At 39.3% G+C, this 25,114-nt stretch overlaps 1 protein-coding gene across 1 annotated transcript; it reads left to right on the top strand.

Moving 5' to 3' along the window:
* Positions 1-590: 590 nt before the first annotated feature.
* LOC116317080 (complement C3-like) lies at positions 591-22,066 on the top strand. Its single transcript, XM_039613734.1, has 43 exons — positions 591-708; positions 2,089-2,284; positions 2,404-2,566; positions 3,105-3,199; positions 3,421-3,509; positions 4,229-4,311; positions 4,412-4,499; positions 4,609-4,714; positions 4,861-4,981; positions 5,219-5,334; positions 5,477-5,623; positions 6,370-6,469; positions 6,609-6,703; positions 6,827-7,018; positions 7,140-7,295; positions 9,867-9,996; positions 10,216-10,284; positions 10,534-10,731; positions 10,825-10,945; positions 11,056-11,144; positions 11,234-11,373; positions 11,748-11,960; positions 13,147-13,210; positions 13,298-13,387; positions 13,534-13,740; positions 13,890-13,965; positions 14,106-14,265; positions 14,431-14,526; positions 14,963-15,113; positions 15,749-15,834; positions 16,245-16,322; positions 16,431-16,586; positions 16,866-16,928; positions 17,051-17,132; positions 17,251-17,299; positions 17,410-17,500; positions 17,598-17,687; positions 17,792-17,894; positions 18,756-18,845; positions 19,706-19,798; positions 19,888-19,971; positions 21,453-21,597; positions 21,789-22,066. Exons 1-43 carry the CDS (start codon positions 635-637, stop codon positions 21,928-21,930), a joined length of 4,977 nt encoding a protein of 1,658 aa, XP_039469668.1. The 5' UTR covers positions 591-634; the 3' UTR covers positions 21,931-22,066.
* Positions 22,067-25,114: the final 3,048 nt, after the last annotated feature.

Genomic DNA, 25,114 nt, shown 5'->3' with positions numbered 1-25,114 from the left:
TGATAAGCATTGTGGAGGATCATTAACAATGCTCTATGCCCTTGGTTAATGTGGCACAGAGAATTAAGTTTGTTCTGAGGGTAAATGCAGGATCCCTTTGCTTTCTTCTCTTTCCCTGTCACTGAAATCCTAAAACAGAGGATCTCATTTCCATTATATTAAATATGTCAGATTGTTATTGTAAAAAAAAAAAAATCCATGAAGCCCAGCCAAATACGTCATGTAAAGTTACTCAACACGTTTTGATCAGACCACTTGTCTGATTATTTTTACATACTGGTGGATATTTGGATTCAAAAGAGGAAGAACAATAATATGAGTTTTTAGAATAAAGAAAAGACAAAAGAGTATTTATTTGATTCTGTGAACGAATTACTAAACTGCATGGTAAGACATTATTTAAACATGTAAACCTTTATTGATTTTCTAGTGTTTACTTGTTTCTTTAAAGAAGAGATAATATTTATCTGTACTAAACTGTTTCTCAACCTGCTGCTGGGAAATTATGTGTACAAGTGATTGGAAAGAGGATGTATAGTCATTTTGTGCGAGTGCAGAAGGGGGGAGGTTAGTGAATAAAAGAAGGATCCTGCACAGCCACGGTTTACTTTAGCAGCAGAAAAGGTTCGGGATAATGAGGAGGACTCTGCTGCTGCTGGCCTCTCTGGCCTTTGCTTCTCTCACTTCTGTAGCTGATGGGGCTCCATTGTAAGTAGACCTGCTGTACTTTTACACATTCCCAGTAAGCTTGAATTAATCATTTCATGCATGAATTATGACAACCTCAATCGGATTTTTTCTTAATTATTTTTATTCATCTTTAGGCTTGAAAAGATGAATAAAAATACTTGAAAGGGTTAATTCATGCAAAACAAGCCTCTTTTTTTATTCCCAATGTCATAATCTTGGATGTGTGCAGAAGGTTTAATTTAATTTCTATTTTGCATGAAGATATTATTTAAGTAATGTCAAGAGGTTGTCTTAAACTTTGCACAGTGGTGCATTACGTCAGACAAAGCGAACAGATTCCAGAAGCATGATGAAAAGATTTATCGATTCAGTTTTGGTATTTAATCAAGATCAATAGATCACTGATTGTGTTTAAACTCCAGCCCATAGCTCATCACTAATCTGAATTTACCCCCAAAATGAACCTTTTCATGGGTTAAAACATCCAATGTTTATAATAACCTCTTTACGTTGTCACTGTGGCTCCTTTTCAAGCAAGAGTAATGTTTTAGGGGTAACAGAATTGTCATTATGATAAAGAAAGATGGAAGAGCATCTACAGTTCAATTACAATCAATTCAATTTTATTTATAAAAGCACTTTGTATTCCAAGCTAGACCCTACATAAAATAAATACCGAGAAACACCCAATAATCATATGACCCTCTACGAGCAAGCACTTTGGCAACAGTGGGAAGCAAAAACTCCCAGGACGAAACATCCAGCAGAAGCAGGCTCAGGGAGGGGCGGCCATCTGCCGCGACCGGTTGGGGTCAATGAAGGAAGACAGGACAAAAGACATGCCGCGGAAGAGAGACAGAGAGTAATAACAAGTATGATTCAATGCAGAGAGGTCAATGTTTTAATTAAACATTGTGAGAGGGTATATTCTAACACACGACATGATCTTCTCATGTTAAACAGACCTTAAATAAAACACAATGGATAACAAAATATAACAATAACTTTATAATATAAAATGGTTTATGTTGTCTATGAATAACACTAATGACCAGTCAACAAACTGGCATCTGGCTGCATTGCAACATTTACATATAAAGCATTTAAAAATAAGAGCTCTTTTTAAAATAATTTTAAGGGTCCCATAGGAAAACAGCTGGTAAATACTTTTTTGTTATAGTCTTCAGTCATAAAACCTTTATATAATAAAAACATGAATAAAAATGAAAACAAATAAAAATAATTATTTCAGCAATTATTAACATGTTTTTCATAGTGTCTAAAATGAACATATAACATAATAAATAAATAATTTATTCTTTAGTCAGTAACAGCATGTGTTTATCTACACAGAGACTAATATCATTAACATCTTTCTCTTTTATCGCTGCTCTGCAGGCAAGTGATGTCTGCCCCAAACTTGTTGCGGGTGGGAACAGCAGAAAACATCTTTGTGGAGTGTCAAGACTGCACTGGAGGAGACATTAGGGTTGAAATCAATGTGATGAACCATCCAACCAAAACAAAAAGGCTGGCAACAACATCTGTCACCCTCAACGATGCAAATAACTTTCAGCAGCTTGGGAAAGTAACGGTAAGTACAAATATTTGTTTACTCTATGATAATATTATTGTTATTTCTATTTCATTAAATATTCAATTATCATTGAATATGCCATCCAAGTCTTTATAGACTTTTCATACTGGTTTCAGATCCCTGCAGGAGACTTCAGTAAAGATCCCAACGCGAAGCAGTACGTATACCTACAGGCTCAGTTCCCCGACCGCCTCCTGGAGAAAGTCGTCATGGTTTCCTTCCAGTCTGGTTACATCTTCATTCAGACTGACAAGACCCTTTATACACCAAACACCAAAGGTGAGTCTACCGCTACCTCATGACTGAGAAACACAGCACACACAAGGGTAGTTCTGTGGTGACCCACTAGAGGGCTCCACTCACACCTAAGCTTAGAGGAGGGGTTTTTGTTTGTTTGGGTGCGATATGCTCAGTTGATGTATAGAGGTGAATAAAGTTAGAATGGAAAACTAGAGCTCCTGTGTCGTGTGTTCCATGCTTCCAAAATTCTACCTTTATTTTATTTACTACAGATTCGATTTTTTTTTTTCAGGGCCATTCAATAACGTTAATGAAACATGGACTTCTGGTTACACAAATTAGAAAGCTGTTTTGTGTAGTCCATGCAGTCCCTTTGAAAAAGGTTAGAACATCTGATAATTCTTTTCAGCGAAGATTTGAAAGGAAAAAAAATCACATATTTCCCTCAGTTTGACTAAGACATATTTTAAATGAATGACTGACCTTAAATGAAATTACTAAACTGAACTTCTTTATTAAATATTCCCCCCAACATCACTGGCCGAGCAGCAAAAATAACATTTTCTCTTCCCTTCAGTTCATTTCAGGATGTTTGCACTGACACCCCAGATGGAGCCTGTAGAGAGGGATGAAGCAGCCCAAACTGATGTTTCCATTGCCATTGAGTTTGTGGTATTGTGTTTTATTCTTCATGGGCTCAGAAGTGAAATTGACATTATGCAAGGAAAACAAATATTTTATTTGCAAATAAACAAAACAACCAAAATACATCAATTTTGTCTTGAATTTTTTTATATTGTCATTTACATATTAGTTTGGAAACTAATACACTGTCCAAAACTACCACTAGCAAGGTGCACTGTTAATAGTGGTTGATTTTTTTTTTTTTCCAGACACCTGAAGGCATTGTTTTACCACTTGATCCAGTCGCTCTAAAATCAGGTATTCATTCTGGAGATTTCCAGCTTGGTGAAATTGTTAGGTGAGTATTATTATTATTATTATGGTGATTATTATTATCATTATTGTGGCATGTGGGGAGTGGCTAGTTATCTCCCATCATGCCTTTGGAATATGTGTTGCTGTTTAAGATGCTTATTGTTTTTTGTTTAAGTTTATGTGACTCTTATCTGTTCGCTTAACTGTTCTTGTTGATGCTGCAGTATAAATTCACTGACAGTTATTGTTGATGGAAAGAATTTAGTACCATGACTGAGTTCAGGCATGTAGTTATTGACCCTCTGAAGCACAATGTAGTATAGCTGAAGTGTCCAATAAAGACCTCTCCCTATCTAATTTTTGTAGAACAGCAAGTTTAACTTTTGCATGGGTGCTTTGCTATTAAGAATACTCAGCTGGCCACATTATTATTACTATTATTATTATTATTATCATTTCTGTATTTATGAAGTGTAGTATGTGCTACATTGATTTTTTTTTTTTTACTATATAATCAATCTTGCATAACTTATACACTTCCATAGTTTGGCAATTGTAGTCTAATTAGATCCTGTGTGTAGAATATAGTCTGCAGTCTGATTAATGTGTTGCCTTCAGTTTTACAAATGCTTGAACTATTTGTTTGATTAATATCTCTCTCTCTCTCTCTCTCTGTGTGTGTATGTGTGTGCGTGTATGTGTGTGTGTGTGTGTATGTGTGTGCGTGTATGTGTGTGTGTGTGTGTGTGTGTGTGTGTGTAGTACTGGACTGTGGAAAGTGGTGGCAAAATTCCAGAGCAACCCACAGCAAATCTATTCTGCAGAATTTGAGGTCAAAGAGTATGGTGAGCATCCCATTATATGAACTACATTTCTTTACTGTTTTTAAATGTGCAATATAAATAGCAATTTGAACTTGACACAGACAATATTTTAATCTTGCAGTTCTTCCCAGTTTTGAGGTGAAACTGACACCATTAACACAGTTCTTCCACGTGAACAGCAGAGATTTCACCGTCAGAATCAAAGCTACGTATGTAATTGTTTTGTGGATTTAAGTAGTATGTATGTGATCCTTTATTACAGTTTGACCTGGATTCAAACTGGTTGTTCACAAGCACATCTTTATTCCATGGTTTAAGGTATCTGTTTGGTCAAGAGGTGGAAGGAACAGCCTATGTGGTATTTGGGGTCATCAAAAAGGACCAAAGTAAGCAGAGCTTTCCAGACTCTCTTCAGAGAGTGCCGGTAAGCCCATATTTATACTTAAGATTTAACATGTCCATATGAAGTGATGCTGACATAAGAGTTGAACTACCTCCTACTATTCAGTAACTGTATGCTATAACTGTGGAGCATATTTTTACATAAACATCTTCATGTTGCTGAATTAGATTGAAAATGGTGAAGGAGAGGTGACACTGAGGAGGGAAGACATAGTAAAAGTTGAGCGGGACATCAACAGCCTTGTAGGGGGCGCCATATTTGTATCTGTCAGTGTGCTGACAGAAAGTGGTAAGAAAGAAGCCTGTCTTTTTGAGCCTGTTCAGATTTTCTTGTATGTTACTTTCAATGGTTCACCAGCTTTAGAGATTAAAAGAAATCAATTTAAAAAAACAGAACATCTGTGTCAGAAATGAGAAATTAATGTTTTTTGTTTTATTTTTGGTGAAAACAAAGTGAGTAATAGAAAAACAAATGAATTCTGACAATTTTTTGTGTGTATAATTATTTTCTTGTACCCTGTCACAGGTAGTGAAATGGTGGAGGCCGAACTGAGAGGTATCCAGATTGTTACATCACCCTATACGATCCACTTTAAAAGAACTCCAAAATATTTCAAGCCAGGAATGTCCTTCGATGTTGCGGTAAAGCACTAATTTATGTTTACATAGTTTGACATAATATTACACGTTAAAATCATAATTTTGATATGTCAGTTGTGGTATTTGAAGAAATTATAATTCCTTTACAAAGTGTTATGATTCAGTTTCTTTTTTCTGATGTCAGGTTGAAGTTTTAAATCCTGATGAAACTCCAGCACAAAACGTTCCAGTAGTGATTAATCCTGGGCCAGTCAGGGGACTCACTGCAGCTAACGGCATGGCTCGGCTTACCATCAATACAGGAGGAAATGAAGCCGAGCTGAGAATCACTGTAAGTTTTTTTAAGTTTCCAAAATGCTTTTTTTTAAAAAAACAAAAATAACAGAGTTTTCAAAAAAAGAAAACAAACAAACAAACAAAACTTTGCACAAACATCAGAATTAGAATCAAAATTATATTTATTGCCAAGTTTGTTCACAAACAAGGAATTTGTCTCAGTGTCTTGCTGCAAGAAATATCATCTGACACCAATTATTACCATCAGTACGTTTTTAAAAAAACCCAAACATTTGTTATATATCTATTCATTATATGTTCATCATCCCCCTGTAGATGGATTGTTTTGCACGTCACATTCAGTGTACATTGCATGTGCATAACCTAACTGTCACACAAACGACCCATTTTGCTACTTCTACTACTATTACTATTACTTCTACCACTACTGGTTCTACGATGACAACAACTCAAACTACTACTACTACTACTAATAATAATAATTATAATAATGACAATGTTAAAAAAAACTTTTAATAATAATAATAGGGCAGCACAGTGGCTGCCAGAATGCTATTTTGGATTGTTCTGGCCCACTTTAACACTTGCTCACACAAATACTGCCCTCAAGTAATAAAGATTATCACTTACTCATCACTTAATTTAACTTGTTGCTCATTGGCTATGTATGCTTGCCTTTAATTACAGGTCCTGACTGATCCTTGTATACTTGCACATGAAAGCACATGAATGTTTTTCTTATGCTTAGTATGGCTTATGTGTGTGTGTCTTTAATTACAGGCAATGACCGATCACAACATTCTTACACCTGATAAACAAGCAAGAGCAGAGATGACAGCAAGACCATACCAGAGCAAGACCAGGACTTTTATCCACATAGGTGAGAAAAATCCTGAAGAAGCATTGCATCAAGTAAAAGTATAAAGATTGTTACTGTAGGTAGAAGTGGAAGTACACTGTGTGAAACAGGCACTAAAAGATGTGTTCAAACTATAACATTTATTGAAACATATTTGCAGGCGTGGATGCAGCTGAGCTGAAAATAGGAGACAATCTAAAAATCAACCTCAATCTCAACCAGCAGCAAAATCTAAATAATGATATCACATATCTGGTAAGAGACTTATTTATTTGTTTTTATATAGAGAGCTATTTTTTCTGTGATGCAACAACTGGTCATAGTACATACATGTGCACTTAAGGTGTTAGGTATTAATGTGTAAATGTGTTTCCCCAGATCCAGAGCAGAGGTCAGCTAGTGAAATATGGCCGTTACAAGACAAGAGGCCAAGTACTGATTTCCCTGATACAACCAATCACCAAAGAAATGCTGCCATCGTTCCGCATCATAGTCTACTACCATACAAGTTCAAATGAAGTGGTATCAGACTCTGTTTGGGTGGATGTAAAAGACACCTGCATGGGCACTGTAAGACACTCAAGAGCTGTGAAAGAGTGAATCTTTACAGCCAAAATGCACAAATGTTACTCATTTCTACAGTAGTACTCATTTTTTAACATAAACAAATTTGCATGTCACCCTCACTTAGCTGAAACTGGAATCCTCACGACCTGCTCCAGCCTATGAGCCTCGCAAGATGTTTAGTCTGAAAGTCACAGGAAATCCAGAGGCCACAGTGGGACTGGTTGCAGTTGACAAAGGTGTCTACGTCCTAAACAACAAGCACCGCCTGACACAGAAAAAGGTCATTTCTCAATTATTTTTTACTTTTTATATTTTGTAAATTGTTTAGCTACAGTAAGCAAATTGCACATATTGGATTTCATATTAATTTACGTATTGCATACATACCAAAAACGTCACCTCTCTGGTGGGGAAAGAGGCTGAGTTAGTGCGTGAGGTTGAGAGGTGCCGGCTAGATATAGTCGGGGTCACCGCAACACATGGCCTGGGCTCTGGAACCATTCTTCTGGAGAGGGGCTGGACTCTGTCTCAGTCTGGAGTTGGCCCTGGTGAGAGGCGTCCGGCTGGGGTGGTTATCTTGGTATCCCCTCGGCTTGCTGCTGGTATGTTGGGGTTTCTCCCAGTGGATGAGATGGTTTGTTCCCTTCGCCTTCGGGTCAGGGAATGGGTCCTGACTGTCGTCCGTGCTTGTGCGCCGAACGGCAATTCAGAGTACCCAACCTTCTTGGAGTCCCTGAGTGGGGCACTGGAGGATGCTCCACCTGGAGACTCTGTTGTCCTACTGGGCGACTTTAATGCTCATGTGGGCAACAACAGTGAGACCTGGAAGGGCGTGACTGGGAGGAACGGCCTCCCGGATCTGAACCCGAGTGGTGTTTTGTTATTGGACTTCTGTGCAAACCACTGTTTGGCCATAACGAACGCCATGTTCGAACATAAGAGTGTCCATAAGTGCACGTGGCACCAGGACACTCTAGGTCACAGGTTGATGATCGATCTTGTAATCGTATCACCAGACCTGAGGCCATATGTTCTGGACACTCGGGTAAAGAGAGGGGCTGAGCTGTCAACTGATCACCACCTGCTGGTGAGTTGGATCAGGTGGCGAGGGAGGACGCTGGACAGACCCGGCGCACCCAAACGTACAGTGAGGGTGTCCTGGGAACGTCTAGCAGAGGCCCTGGTCCACGAGATCTTCAACGCACACCTCCGGCAGAGCTTCAACAGCATTCCGAGGGAGACTGGGGACATTGAGTCCGTACTGGAAAGGAGAGTCCATCTGTTAGTCGAACCTCAGATACAGGAGGAACAATGCGGTTTTCGTCCTGGTCGCGGAACACTGGATCAGCTTTTTATCCTCTCGAGGATACTCGAGGGTGCATGGGAGTTTGCCCAACCACTCTACATGTGTTTTGTGGACTTGGAGAAGGCATTCGACCGTGTCCCTCGAGGGGTCCTGTGGGAGTTGCTCCGGGAGTATGGGGTATCTGGCCCATTGCTACGGGCCATTCAGTCCTTATACGACCATTGCAAGAGCTTGGTCCGCATAGCCGGCAATAAGTCGGACTCATTCCTGGTGGGTGATGGGCTCCGCCAGGGCTGCCCTTTGTCACCGATTCTGTTCATCATTTTTATGGACAGAATTTCTAGGTGTAGCCAAGTGGCAGAAGGCTTTCACTTTGGTGGTCTCAGGATTTGCTTTTCTCAGATAATGTTGTCCGGTGGGCTTCATCAGGTGATGGCCTCCAGCTTGCCTTGGAACGGCTCGCAGCCGAGTGTGAAGTGGTGGGAATGAGAATCAGCACCTCCTAATCTGAGGCCATGGTCCTCGGTCGGAAAACGGTGGAGTGCCCACTCCGGGTCAGGGACGAGACCCTGCCCCAAGTGGAGGAGTTTAAGTATCTTGGGGTCTTGTTCACGACTGATGGGAGAAGGGAGCCGGAGATCGACAGACGGATTGGTGCTGCCGCCGCAGTGATGCAGCCGCTGTACCGGTCTCTTGTGGTGAACAAACCACTTACCAATTAACCAGTCGATCTACGCCCCTGCCCTCACCTATGGTCACGAGCTGTGGGTAGTAACCGAAAGAACGAGATTGTGAATACAAATGGCGGAAATGGGTTTCCTCCGAAGGGTGGCTAGCCTCTCCCTTAGAGATAGGGTGGAGAGTTCAGCCATCCGGGAGGGGCTCAGAGCAGAGCCGCTGCTCCTTCACATCGAAAGGAGCCAGTTGAGGTGGTTCGGGCATCTGACAAGGATGCCTCCTGGGCGCCTCCTGGGCGAAGTTTTCCGGGCATGTCCCACCGTGAGGAGGCCCTGGGGCAGACCCAGGACACGCTGGAGAGATGATATCTCTCGTCTGGCCTGCCGAACACCTTGGTGTTCCCCCGGATAAGCTAGAGGAGGTGGCTGGGGAGAGGGAGGTCTGGGCTTCGCTGCTTGGGCTTCTGCCCCCGTGACCCGGACCCGGATAAGCGGAAGAAAATGGATGGATGGATGGATGGATGGATACATACGAAAAACCTGAAACTTATTATGTTGTTACAGCATGTTAACCTGTGCCTCAGAACAACTATGCATTAGCTGGGGCATACGCCAAATGGTCCGTAGGTCCCCAGTTTTATTTGTTGCTCTGAGGGTGTGTAGAGAGGAGGACAGATTGTGAGTCTAAAATTTAAAAAAAAAAACTAAAAATATGATGGTGAATTTAACGTAATAATGTACAATGTCAACAAGACATTTTTTATTTTTTAGCCCTTTTTTTCAGATTTTTGAGCCATATTAGAGTCCTCTTATTGTAAGTTTACTGTTCAATTTAGATTCTTGTATGTGTTTGTACTTTAACCTGTAGGTGTGGGACATAGTAGAGAAGTATGACACAGGCTGCACATCTGGTGGAGGAAAGGACAATATGGGTGTCTTCTTTGATGCTGGGCTATTGTTTGAGTCCAACACTGATGCAAAGACCACATATAGACAAGGTGACAATGCAACAGAGCATCCCACTCTTTTACTCTTGTCTAATACTTTTCTTTCGGCTTCACTGCTAAACCCTTGAAGAATGATGATTATTTCTGTCATGTTTGAACAGTCCAACAACAAAGGTTGTGTTATATTCTTCCTATTTTAGTAACACAAAAACCAAATTCAGTTTCAGGCTTGTTTCATATGGTATATTTTGTCTGTGTTGCATTTTACAGAAATTAAATGCCAGCCTGCGAACAGAAAGAAACGCAACGCCGCTGTAATGGATGTCAGAAGCAGCTTATGTAAGTATATACATGTAAATATATATTTACATAAATAACCACATATTAATTCATAATTTCACACATATCCCAGTTTTTACTTTTGACAGGCTATAGTCAACAGACAAAAAGAAAAAAAATGTTTTTTACGCTTTTGACTTCATTACAATATTTTCTGTTTACAAAAAGACATATATAAAAATATATGTTTTTAACTTTACAGTAAATCACAGTTCTTATACTTTCTTCTAAAACCGTCTCTGTTTTCAGTAAAAAATTATACAGACCCAATAGAATCTGAGTGTTGTCTGGATGGCATGAAGGAAACCCCCCTTTCATACACCTGTGAGGTCCGCAGCGAGTACATTATTGATGGTCAAGGCTGCCGTGATGCTTTCCTGCGCTGCTGCAAGGCAGTGGAAACCCTTCAAGCAGAGAAGAGGGAGGAAGACCTCAAACTGGCTCGCAGTAAGAGATGGAAACGAAATGGGAAGTGGCTATCTCATTCATACTATGTGTCATAAAATTCACAAAATTATATCATTCTTAATCAAAATCCAGGTGAAGGAGAAGACAACAGTTTCATGGACAGCAATGAAATTGTTACTCGCACCAACTTCCCAGAAAGTTGGCTCTGGTCTGATGTCAAATTGCCTCCTTGCCCTAGACACGCACCTAACTGGTGAGTCACCGTAAATCACAAACACATACAAATGAAGTGATAAGATAATTAATTATCTCAGTTACATCTTAAGCTATCACTCAGACTGTAAACATTTTTCTCTGTTTCAGTGACACCACATCATTTGTGAAAAATGTTCCTTTGCAAGATTCAATCACAACCTGGCAGTTCACCGGCATCAGTCTGTCAAGAACTCACGGTGAGGACTCGGTGACTAAAATATGGCTTTTTTTGGCCTTCCCTTTACTTTTTTAAACATTTCATTATTTTCTGCATATTTTCTTTAAGGAATCTGTGTGGGTGATTCATTTGAGGTCATTGTCAAGAAGGATTTCTTCATTGATCTCAGGCTGCCTTATTCTGCTGTCCGTGGAGAGCAGATAGAAATTAAAGCAATCCTCCACAACTACAGCCCTGATCGAATCACTGTAAGTACAGAACCACAGTAATCACTGGACTGAAACACTGTGACGTTCAAAAGTGTCATCTTGTGCAGTTTATCATGTGCATGTTCTTAAAATCATTTTCATTTTCATTTGCCGGGATGATTACATTTCCTTAGTTAAGGTTGGCTTATCATATTTGGTTTATCATCAACTAAAATTGGAGAGTACGATCCCTTTTTCATGTTGAGTTTATTAACTTAGTTTTATATAAATAAGGAGAAATGAAATTGCAGAAAGTTAAAGGAATGCTCAAAAAAATCTCTATATTTATTCATGATCTTTGTATTCTTCCAGTTCGAAATACCACGTTTCAATCTCTTCTCCAACTTTGTCATTGCTGTTTTTCTTTTATAAAGGTACGCATCGATTTGACTGAGGAGGAGCACGTGTGTAGTTCAGCTTCCAAACGTGGTCGATATCGCCAGGAGGTCACTGTTGGGCCCGAGACCACACGATCTGTACCTTTTGTCATTATTCCCATGAAGGAGGGAGAACGCCGCATTGAGGTTAAAGCAGCTGTTAAGGACTCATATCTCAATGATGGAGTCATGAAGACGTTGCGGGTGGTGGTAAGAAAACCAATGTTTGCTATTTGGATGCCCAAAAATATGTTCTTTATCAATTCCCTATTAAATAAAACAAAAATGTTTTTTCTTATCTGAATGTGAAAAAGCCATTTAAAATTGGTAGTAATAAAATAATTTGAAAGCTATTGTTTGTTGAGGTTTAGGCACAAAAAGGAACAGACAGAAACAATAACAGGAGTCTGGCTCAATCCCAGACCAAACGTCAGACTGATAATTTTGGAGACTAACAATATGTGTTGAACTTTTGTTCTAATCACTACATGATTATCACTGCCAAAAGAATTTCCCTTAATAATCTCAGAAATGATCAAAAATATTAACAATAATCATACTGGTCAAATGCATTTTTAGTTCATTGCTTGTTTTTGTGTCTATTTTGTAAAAAAGGATTTTATTTAAAATGTGAGTATAGGAAGCTGAAGAACCAGTACAGTACTCTAATCAGTACTGAACAGCAAACTGCCAAAGCCTAGCCAAAAGAAAAAATACGCAGTTATTTATGATAATGTAGGTCAGTTTTATCCATATTTCATTTCTAAAAATCATGGTTAACATCAATACTGACATCTATTACTAAAATGCGTTCACCGTGTTCATTTGGGAGAAATGTTACATTTACAGTCACATGTAAATGTTGTTTAGTAATTATGCATAATAAAAAATGGATAACAGTTTAGTTGAAATTTAAATAGAGCTGACAGTTCAAGCTAAGTCAGTATTTGTGGTTTATATATTGTGATTTTGTAAAGGGTTTTGGCTTCATATTAATATTGATAATGTTATATTTTATAAATGTAAAGGAAAAATACTTATCATATAATAATATGATAACATTGTAAACCACCACAGTCACTTAATTATTCTCAGCAGCACACTTTCAGTATCTATTGTAACTACAAAGTACGCATTTTATAGCTGCAATAGTAAGTTGACTACTAACATCATTCGCATTTTTGCTTCTGTGGCTACATCTCTCACATACCGAGAGTTTCACTTCACACAACAAGCCTGCAAAGTTAAACTGAGTTTAGTCTGAGTGTTGCAGTTAGGCTTAGAAGGACAAACTGTGGAGGACTTAATTTAATTATGGACTTATTTCTTGTTTTGTGCCTACTATACTTTTCTTTGCTAAAATAATAATGATTTCTAATGTTTGTCTGTTTTCCAGCCTGAGGGCGTACTGGTTAAACATCCAAAGATCGTAACTTTAGATCCTGTTAAGAAAGGAGAAAGTGAGTTTATCTATTAAAAAGCTACATTATAATTATTAAGTCACACGCTGATTTTCACCTTAATAAAACATTTTTTCCTTTGTTTAGATGGTGTACAGAACGAAGTTCTTAACAGTGGAATTCAAAGGAAAGATTTGGTTCCAAACACACCTACTAGCACACAGATCTCTGTGACAGGTGAGAAATATTTAATATTTTGGCAGTTTATGTGATTCAGTGGCTATATCACCTTGAACCTTCTATTGTACATTGTTATTGTTGACATTCGGGACTGACTACCTTAATGGTTGTTGTGAACCTTTTTTGTATGTGTATGCATGCAGGGAGAGAACAAGTATCTCAGCTGGTGGAGAATGCCATTAGCGGCAACTCAATGGGTACTCTAATCATACAACCCTCGGGCTGTGGAGAGCAGAACATGATGTCAATGACTCTGCCTCTTATTGCAACCTTGTATTTGGACAAAACCAACCAGTGGGAAACTGTCGGTTTTGCAAAACGTAATGAAGCCCTCCAACATATAAAAACTGGTAGGCTCTCACAGATGTACATAAATTCTTTGGTGACACAATAAACACACAGAGCTCCTTAAAATTGTTTCTAATTGATAAAAGTCAGATGCAAATTGAATAGCAGTTAAGTAAAATGATTATTTTATTTTTTTAATTGTTTCATCAAGGATACACAAACGAGTTGGTCTTCCGTAAAAATGATGGATCTTTTGCTGCATTTCCTGCTCGCCCAGCTAGCACCTGGTGAGGCGCCCACAAACATCCATGAGTTCATACATAATATTTTGCACGTGCTGCTTTAATTTCTGATTTTGCAAAGCCAATTTATAGTAAGGGCAAATAAAGTATATTAAGCTATTGTATCCCCTCTTCCTGTCTATAAGGCTGACTGCCTATGTTGCCAAGGTGTTTGCAATGGCCCATCATCTGGTTGCAATACAAGATAATGTGATCTGTGATGCTGTCAAGTATCTTATTCTCAAAGGACAACAACCTGATGGTGTTTTCAAAGAATTTGCACCTGTATTGCAGTCAACAATGAATGTGAGTGCACTGATTTTATTAACACCAGTTCTTCATCTATACTTAAAATACAAAAGAACTTATAACTAAATGAGAAACCAGTTATACAACTGCCAATCACCTTTCATAAATATTATAAACTGTTCTGTTAGAAATAATAATAATATGTTTGTGCTTCCTCTGTAGGGTGATGTGGCTGGATTAGATTCAGACGCCTCCATGACAGCTTTCTGCCTCATTGCAATGCAGGAGTCACGCTCAATATGTTCCGACACTGTCAATGTCAGTATTTCACCTGCAAACATTGTTGTTACAAAGTATCTAAAATGATCAAACGGTGATACTTTGTATTGCACTTGCATTGAAGATTTAAACCACAGACCAGCAAAAACACACAGAATTTAATTAATCTCACCAACATGTTCTGTACTCATGTCTATATGAAGATCTTGTAAATTATAGATTGATAAAAACATAAAGTATTCAGACTACACCTCTTTATGACTTGGATATACAAAAGCCTTAATTCTGGTGCATTGCTCATGTTATACTGAGTGGTCCAAATCCTAATTTTAACTTTCTCAATTAATGAGACTTGTGGGGCTCACAAAAGGATGAAGAACAAATGCTCCACATTCCAAGATAGTTAATGTTATATTTCTTTATGTTCTGTTTTCCTGTCATTCATTATCTTCCTTTCTTTTTTTCATCTGCCCAGAGTCTCCCAGGCAGTATAGACAAAGCAGTGGCCTACCTGGAGAGGCGCCTGCCCAGTGTCACCAACCCTTATGCTGTGGCCATGACATCATATGCACTGGCTAATGAAAACAAATTCAACAAAGAGATCCTATTCAAGTTTGTTTCCCCAGGTATGTTCACACACACACACACACACACAAACACACACACACACACAGTTGAGACTATATAAATGTTTACAAGATCAGTAAATGTAAACTATGATCGTTACTGTTTCAGTTAATTGCAAAGAATAGTTGTAAAAACTGTACTATAAAAATATGTTCTTGAGGATTTTTTTTCTAACTCTTAGTTAAATGAATGGTCTGGTATTTTCAGTGCTTTTAAATTGCTGTCCTGTCCTTCTCTAATACAGGTCACATAACCATAGGCTAAAATACAATAATTTTTTGGCGTTAATTGTTGTTAATGGTGCAAATGGACTCAAGAAGTGAGTTCATCTTGTGTCACATCAGTACAGGTCAAGTGATAGCGACAGTGAGTTTATTTACAGTAAAGTTACAAACAAAGATGACAACAAAAGGAATTGTGAGTTAGTGTGTCCAGGGTTGCAATATTTACAGATCCACAGAAACTCTCTTTACAGGGGAAAGTCTCTCTCTTAAAAACTCACTTAGGCGCAACCAGGCGCAGAGATTATATGTATATTCACATTTTTACTATATTCACGAATTTACTACTGAGGTAGATTTGTTCAAGATATATTATAGTAATATAAATGTACTTGTGTGATTGTGTCTGTCAGAGCTATCTCACTGGCCTGTACCTAGAGGGGGCATTTACACTTTGGAAACCACAGCTTATGCTCTTCTTGCTCTTGTCAAGACTCAGGTGAGCATGTCTAAATTATATCATCCATCCATTTGCTTCCACTTATCCTTTTCAGGGTCGCTGGAGCCTATCCCAGCTTAGGGCGAGATGCATACCATCGTACCCTTCAAGAGTACTTGAATTACCATTTATTTAATGTAAATTTCTCCATTTAGTTTTATGTTGTGTTATTATTGTGTGCAAATACAAATTAAAACAAATAAGACATTGCTTTGTACAGCTTCATTATGAACTATGAAAAACATTGCTGTTTTCTTCCATTAGGCAAGTTTCTGGACTGGATTTTAATTACACCTGAATAAAAAGCAAAAAGCAGATTAGAAAGCCTAAAACTCTGAAGTACCTTTGAAAAATGTTTTTCCATAATTTATTTAAAAACTCTACTCTTGTCTTGTGCTGTTTTAATAAAGAACTTTGAAGATGCCAGACCTGTTGTGAGATGGTTCAACACACAACAGAAGGTGGGCGGAGGCTATGGATCAACTCAGGTAACACAAAATTTCCTGTCAATCAATATGTTATACAGATATTTTATACATATTGTCTCATCTGATAACCTTTGCTTTTCTTTATCTCCCTCACTTTCTTCTCTCCAGGCTACTATAATGGTCTATCAAGCTGTAGCAGAGTACTGGATCAACGCTAACGAACCACAGTATGATCTGAATGTGGACATCAAGTTGCCAGGAAGGTCGGCACCTGAAAAGTACAATTTCAACCAGAACAACCACTATGCCACAAGAACGTCTAAGGTGAGAAGACACAGTTTCACAAACACAGTCACCATGTAGCACAATTTGTCAGTCTGAAAACATGTCCTGTAGCAGTAAATAAATCTCAGTACTGCTAGTGTTTCTGTCTTTTTGGCAATCCATCTCACCAGTCTGCAAGCTTTTTGGTCTTTTTTTTCCTAACAGACAGAATTCATGAGAGGATTCAATGCAATTTAAATTCAGTTGGTGGGAGCAAAGTGAGCTTATCTCTGTTTTTTTTTCTCATCTTTGTGTGTTTGTACATATTAATCCCAACAGATTAACGATATAAACCAGGACATCACAGTGACTGCTCGGGGAACAGGAGAAGCAACAGTGACAGTAAGTTATCTGTTAGTTGATCATTCAGAATCCTAGACAAGGCTTTTTAAACATTAAAAGAAGAGTATAACAAAGACTTGTTTATCACACAATATAAAAACACATTTTTTCTGATGCAACAGTTGGTATCACTGTATTACGCTAAACCCAAAGAACGGGAGAGTGACTGTCAGAATTTTACCCTCTCAGTGGATCTCATAGAAGGTACTTTGATGTCCTTTATCTCTTCTTTTTATTTTACTTATCTCATTAAATCTGTTTGCTTCAGTTTATGGCATTTTATTTGGTTGTGCTCATTTTTTCTTTTTCCTTATTCTTTCAGAAAAATCAAATGCAGATGAAAAGATATACAAGCTTAGGATAGAGGTCATGTAAGTACAATATTAACTACACTTTAGAAATAGCATTGACTTTAACTCTTTTTGTTCCCCTCCATTTAAATCTGCTGTCATTTGAATCATTCTTGTCATTCTCTCTACAGGTATAAGAACAGGGATCGTGATGCAGGCATGTCAATCTTGGATATTGGCTTACTAACTGGTTTTGCTGTTGATACAAAAGACCTGGATTTGGTAAGAAGAGATACTCACATTAAGTTATGTGGTTACAGTTAAAGAAAATAATAAGACCTCTTAATGTTTAAAAATTGGTCTTTATGTGTGTCTGTAGTTGTCTAAAGGACGTGGCCGCACCATATCAAAATATGAGATGAACAAAGTCCTGTCAGAAAGAGGCTCCCTCATCATTTATTTGGACAAGGTTGGAAATCACACCAATCTTTCTTCTTATCCCCCCTTTTTCCCTTTACCCTGGTGTTTATTTATGTTTTTCACTTTTGTGTGTGTCTGTATTTCAATTCCCAGGTTTCTCACACACGAACAGAGGAAATTGCTTTTAGGATCAAACAGGAAATGCCGGTGGGCGTCTTACAACCCGCAGCTGTATCTGTCTATGAATACTATGAACGTGAGTTTTATAAACATGTTACCTTTGTTACCTTCAGGTGTTCCAATAAGCACCTAGACATGCAAACTGCTGTCTGCCGAGCAGCTGTACTTTTCTGACTACATTGTGCCAATTTTAAAGTTTGGTTGTTTGTCAGGAGCCCGGCTTGGCCCCTTAGTTCCAGTTAAAAAAAGACAATTTCGCACTCCTAACTTTGTGGCAACAGTTTGGGGATGGGAATGTTTCAACACACCAGTTTTGCACACTAGTGCACAATGCAAGGTCCATCAAGACATGGTGTAACAGCAGTCTGGTGAGGAAGGAGCAGCTAGCAGGTCCAGTGGGCATACTGTGTGGAGGGTAGCCGGATAACTCGAAGCCAGTCAGTTAAATCAAACAACAGACCTTTATTTGACATTAGCAACATAAGACCACACAAGCCACACATGTGCGGGGATGGGTAGATACCAATGCCAGCCCGTTACAATGGTGAGGTATTTCTTGGAACAGACACACGAGCAGCATGTACTGGCCTGCACAGAGTCTTGACCTCAACTTGATAGAACAGGTTTGGGATGAATTAAAATGGAGATTGTAAGCTAGGCCTTTTCGTCTAACATCATCTGACCTCACAAATGCACTTTGGGAAGAATGATCGGAAATTCCTATAAACACACTCCTGAACCTTGTGGAAAGCATCCCATAAGAGTTGAAGCTGTTACAGCTGCAAAGGTTGGGTTGACATCATATTAAACTGTATGGATTAAGAATGGGATGTCACTCAAGTTCATTTGTGTGCGTGATTTGTCATTGCCATATACATTGTTATATCTACCATAGCAGTGACGAAATAATAGAGAAATACCTTCTTTTTTATTGCAGAAACACGCTGCGTGAAATTCTACCATCCACAGAGGGAAGCTGGAAAACTATTGCAGCTCTGTAGAGATAACATATGCACATGTGCTGAAGGTAAAGACAATCATATACATGTGATTAAAAAAGCTTATTTTACAACAGTAATTAAAATGTTTTCTTGCATTTTTCTATTAACTTTAAATGGTACAGAACACAGCATTAGAAGTGTGATTAAAGTAAAACTTTTATTTTAATAGTCAAATTTTGAGCAAACATGTTTTTTATGTAGTTTTGTTTGGGTGCAAGTTCTTCCTGACAATGAACTGGTTAAACCTGAGGGTGGGTGGAAGGCACCTGAGGCTGTGAATATGCTGATCCTGTGTCACAGTGCCTTTTTGGCATACAGTTATGAAAAATCAATCATGGACTCCTCTGTATCCCCAAGTATTCCTGAGTCGCATAGGAGGCTGTCTGACCAACAGCTAAATCATGGTGAAAACTGGTTCTTAACAAAAACACAAGCACACAGCAAATCTATAACAGGATAGCTGGGACTGATGTCCAGACCCTAACACCTTTGAAATGCTGTGGCAGGAATATTATAGACTTATACAGGGGCAAATCCCCACAAACCTAAAACTCCTCAAATGATGCGAGACACTGATTTCAGAGAAAACAATTACTTATTACTGCTATAAAGGTGATTCTGCAAGCTTTTGAATCATTGGGTATACTTTCACACTGCAGTATTCTGGCCTGTGAAAGCACATTTGTTCTTCATAACTAGCTATTGTGCTGTTAGTAACTTTAGATGTATGCACTAATCTACAATTATAAAAGATGCCTATTTTAGCAAATGAGATTTAAATAGTATATTCGACCTTCATATACCTGCAGTCACCTATCAACACACATGAATACATTAACTTGAATATAATAACTATTTTTACCCTGTCCCTATTGTGTACTTACAGAGAACTGCAGTATGCAGAAGAAGGAAAAAATCCCCAATGATGACCGCCAAGCTAAGATTTGTGAAAGTACAGAGACCAGCAAAGTAGACTTTGGTAAACAAACATGAATGGGTTACATTTAGGTTTATTTAGTAGGATATAGTAAAGCAAAAAGCTAAAAACTATACTTTGGCTGCCCACAGCTTACAAAGTACTGGTGGAAGAGGTTGTAGAAGAGTTATCCACAGACAGTCACAAAGTCAAAGTGCTGGACCCCATCAAAGAAGGCAAGTACTTACGTCCTTTAAACGTCTATTTTAAAAGAAATTAGTAGTTTGACAAATCACCCATTTTATAAAACTGCCGCTTGCTTTTGTACTGAGAGGTACATTTCGTGGTTGACACCATTTGCTAGCAGCAAGCCAGTGTAGCTGGTCTTGCTGATACCCATTTTGTCATTTAACATTTAATACTCAGCATAGGCATATTGCCAAAATACTAGTATTATCTATATAATACTGTATTATGATGATTCAACCAGGAATATATATTGTAACGATGGTTAAATGTTATTTTACAGTGACATGTTGGTTATCTCTGCACACTGTTGTTATTTCTTTAAGATACATGTTTGGTTGTGCTGCAGGAAAAAGGGAGTTAATGTGTGCAGGAAGGGGAGGGGGGTCCTTGTTGTTGGGTGTGACTGTGCGGGGCTGAAGTGAGTTGTTGTATGAGAGCACTCTCCCCGGAGTTAACGGCCCGTTGCCTATGTCACCGAATAAACGGACAAACTGAGACCAAAACGTCTGGTTCTTGAGAATGTTACAATATGGACACAGCAGCACTGTGTTTAACTATAATTTAGAATAGAATAGAATAGAATAGCTTTTTATTGTCACTGTTACAAGAACAATGAAAGGCAGTTTGGCATCTCTCCATGTGTGTGGAGTACACAATAGCGTAAGTATTTACACAATAACACACAAATTTACATTTACACAAGAAAGATATGTACAAGTTATACATACACCTGCAAACATACACGCACATACATACATATATGTATATATACATATATGCATCCATACATACACACACACTTACATCTATATGCATACACATACATGCCATCTAACTAGCAGGTGCATTGAGAGGTGCAGTGTGATCAGCGATATTGCACATTAAGTGTGTGGGGGGGATGATATTGCACATTGAGTGGGCGGGTGCTGTTGCAACTATACTAAATAAGGTTATAATAAATACAGTTTAAAGAGGTAGGAATGTTGGTTGCATTGAAGTATAAACAGAAATACGATTTATAAATAAGGTGTAATGTCCATGAGTGTTGGCAGTGCAGTTATCCTCCAATCAGGGTGGAGGTAGGGCATGTTTGACAGCCTGTGGGTAAAAACTTCTGTTGAGTCTGTTTGTCTTTGACCTGATGGACCTGTAGCGTTTACCAGAGGGAAGGGGGGGGTGAGTTTCCAGGGTGTGAGGGGTCTTTGATGATGATGCTAGCTTTCTGCTGAAGTCTGCCAGTATAAATGTCTCTGAGGGGGGTTAGTGAAGTGCCGATTGCCCGCTCTGCTGCCCTCACCACCCGCTGCAGTTTCCTCTTGTCCTCCGCAGTGCAACAGTTGAACCAGAGTGTGCAGCAGTAAGTCAGAAGGCTCTCGATGGTGGAGCGGTAGAAGTTTATTAGCAGACTTGAGCAACACATTCAGTCATTCATAAATCACTGCTCTCAACTGTCATATCTTAATTACAGGGAGTCTTGATGTTGGTCCACTGAATAAACAGCGCATATTTCTCAGTTATCAACACTGCAGAGAAGCTTTAAGTCTGGAACAAGGAAAAACCTACCTTATCATGGGCTCAGATAAAGATATTCACCGAGATGACAAAAAGAATACGTAAGTATATTGTTTGTCTGGCTGTGCTTGTGTGTGGTGTATATTTAAACTCATTTCAGAGTTCTATTCAGTAATCATACCTTCAATGAATAAATGTAATTATCTTGAACTCTGTATATTTATCACAGTTGTTCATTCCACATCTTGCTGATTGGTCAGACAAATACTATTTTTCTTTCAATTGTTCTCAGATTCGAGTACGTAATTGGTGAGAGAACCTGGGTTGAGTACTGGCCTACAGCAGAAGAGTGTCAGACTGACAAATACCGGGATACCTGTTTGGGCTTGGAGGAGATGGTCAATCAGTACTCACTCTTTAGATGCATCGGGTAGTAAAACAAAAAACATTTCAAATCTTGTTATTCGGCCGTTTTTACAATTTTCTGTAAAACAGAAACCGATATAACCACCATTGCACCATTTCATATTTCATCATTTCACTGCAGTGATTAAAATGTATAAAAATTTGGTACTGGCTCTGTGTGTCTTTTGTTAAGTTTATGGTGGTTAATAAATTTCTCGTATTTCTAATGCATTTAAAACTTTACTAAAACAAGACAAGCACAACAAAAAAAATAAAACATTTGAAATAAAACACCCAGCCCTCCATATAAACCTGATAAGTACAAGAAAAAAGATTGAATGTATAGAAATATTACTGAGTTAGTATTACTGCAGAAATAAGAAAATATGTTGGCATTTATTTTAATTTTCAGACAAATACACTGAAGAAACGACAGGAAAGCAGATGGAGAGCGAGGAAGACATGCGGCAAAATGCCACAGGTCAGACTCGAACCCATGGCCTTTTGACCTGGGCCGGCTGCTCTCAGCCATATGACATGTGGTTGTCTACTCAATTTTAAATAAATGTGAAATTAAACTATACTGAAACTAAAATACAGGGGTATTTAAAATTCAGTTGTGGCTAAATTTGCTAAGCAATAAAATGCTTCATGTGAATAACTATCTTATACTTAGATAAGAATCATGTCAGAGTGATAAAGTCATTCATTTGTTACTGGTATAAAATGTTAAGATTTTGATGTTTAGTTACTCCTCTGCCTCCTTGAGCAGTAATGATACTTGTAAAAAATATAGCCTGTTTGCAGCTCTGGAGGCCAGGATAACTGAATTAGAGACTTGGCTTCGGACCCTTGAAAAACCCCTAGCTAGCCAGGCCCATGTATCCGGTGTTGTGCCAAAAAACAATCGTCTGCCAAAAACTGATTTCTGGTATTTGACAAAAACTGATTGTTCTTATTTAAACTGCTATAAATAACTTGTGGTCTATAATATGTGAAACATGTGTTAAAAGTATCGCTCAGGAAGGATATCAAGTCATCTTGAGCCACAAACAACATTCCTGTCACAAGGAAGAAGCCGCAATCAGTTTTTGGCAGTGACTTTTATATATCCTTTATTTATCCAGTTAAAAGACATCTTGTTGACATTAAAAATGTCTTTTTTAAGAGTAATCTGGCTAAGATAACAGCAGAAATTGCGACACATATAACAATAGTTCTAATTGGTTTTAATTTAAGTGTGGCAGACCACCAGGGGACTCCACTCACACCCAGCGGTTGCGGCACTACTACCTCTCCGACATGGAACAGGCAGAGAAACTACTCTCTCTCTCTGGCTTAGGCGATGGTACCGCTCTCGAGCTTATGGAGAGCATGCCATCCTTGCTAGGAACGGATGACGGAGGATTCCTCTTCACTCACCTCTTCCTCCGACAGCTGCCGGCTTCTGTGCGGGCTGGCCTCGCCAACTTCCCGCTGCTGGCTGTGAGGGATTACCGCTCACTGACAGAAAAAGCAGACCGCATTCTCCTGGCTACTAGGAGCTTCGGCATCCAGGCAATGGTTTCCGACTCACCGACAGTGTCTGCCACACCCGCAGAGATGTGCACTGGTCCACTTAGACCCCGCCAAACTGTCGCTCAGGAAGACTTTGCAACTATGGATTGCCTTGGAATTGTGCAGCATTTGAAGAGTCCCTGGGCTTACCTATTACACATGGTGCCCAAATCTGACGGTCGGTGACAACCTTGTGGGGATTTTTGCTGTCTAAACAACGTCATGCAGAACGATTGCTATCCTATTCCCCACATCCAAGATTTTTCCACCCATCTAGCTGGGACCGCGATTTTTTCTAAGACTGATTTGGTACGGGGGTATCACCAGGTTTCCGTGTGCGCTGAGGATGTCCCCCCTCAAGTTTTTACACATGCCATTCAGCCTGAAGGGTGCCGCCCAAACTTTCCAGCGTTTGATGGCCTCGGTCTTGCGTGGGCTGCCTTTTGTTTTTGTATATCTAGATGATATACTGGTTGCCAGCAGCTCGGAGGGACAGCACATGTCCCACCTGCTTCAGGTTTTTCAGCGCTTGGCAGCACATGGCCTGATTATTAACCCCTCAAAATGCATAGTTTTGTTTGCCAGTCCTGGATTTCCTGCAACACCGTATTTTCGAGGAGGATGCGGTTCAGTTGCCAGACAAAGTCCAGACCGGACCAGATTTTCTGCGTCCCACATCCTTTAAGGCACATCAAGAATTTTTGGCAATGGTGAATTTTTACAACTGCTTTCTCCCCAGAGTAGCACACCTGCTGCAACCACTTTATGGTGCACTGAAAGGTAAAAACGCCAATGACCCTATTGACTGGGTCCCAGAACGGCTCCGGGCATTTTGTGAGGCTAAGTCCACATTGGCTAACGCTGCCCTGCTGACCCACCCGTCCCCTTCGGCAATTCACCGTATACGTTGACCACAAACCTTTGACGTTTGCCATGTCCAAAGTTTCATGTTCTCCTTAAATTGTTGTCTGTCTGAAAGATGTCCAAAAGACGGTGTGGGCTTTTTAGATAATAGGGAAACTTTCTGGAGGAAACCTGGTCTTGTTAGGAGAGACAGTACCCAGCTGCTCTCATTTCTAGAAATCTGGCTATTTTCACCAGCCTATTAATCAACCAAAGACCAAGACAGACTTTTAATTCATTTGAAAGCCTGATGCTTAGCCTTGTCCATCCCAGCTGCAAAACTCAAAAAACATTCTTCTTTGGCTCGGTCGCACTTTTCTCCTCTCCCTTACCCTTATCTTCCCTGCTTGGCTTCTTGTGTTCTTGTCTAGTCTCGTCTACTTTTCTACTCTTGCCCTGGAACACTCTCACAGTCTGTTCTCTAAAACCTAAAAGAGGAATTATGGATTTGATCATCTGGTCCCTGAATGCAATTGACACCCTCTTCTCAACGAGAAACCTGGGCTCGGGTGAGCCTGAGTGTCCTGGAGGGATGTTCCTTGCCGGATACACGATGGGCAGGTGGCATAACTGGAGGGTCGTGTGCCTGGCGGGACTGTCGATCGAGGACATTGAAGATATCTACCTTTTCAGAACCATGATAACAGGGTTCTTGCTGATCGGAGCTGGCTTGGCCCTGGCTTATCGAAGATTAAAGAAAGCGTAATTGGCTGTTCAAAACCCCACAAGGCTGCCCACTGTGATTGAAGCGAT

Source organism: Oreochromis aureus, linkage group 6 (genome assembly GCF_013358895.1).
Source record: "Oreochromis aureus strain Israel breed Guangdong linkage group 6, ZZ_aureus, whole genome shotgun sequence".
NCBI lineage: Eukaryota > Metazoa > Chordata > Actinopteri > Cichliformes > Cichlidae > Oreochromis > Oreochromis aureus.
The sequence above is the reverse complement of the archived record's forward strand: the minus strand, read 5'-3'. Positions and strand labels throughout refer to the sequence as shown.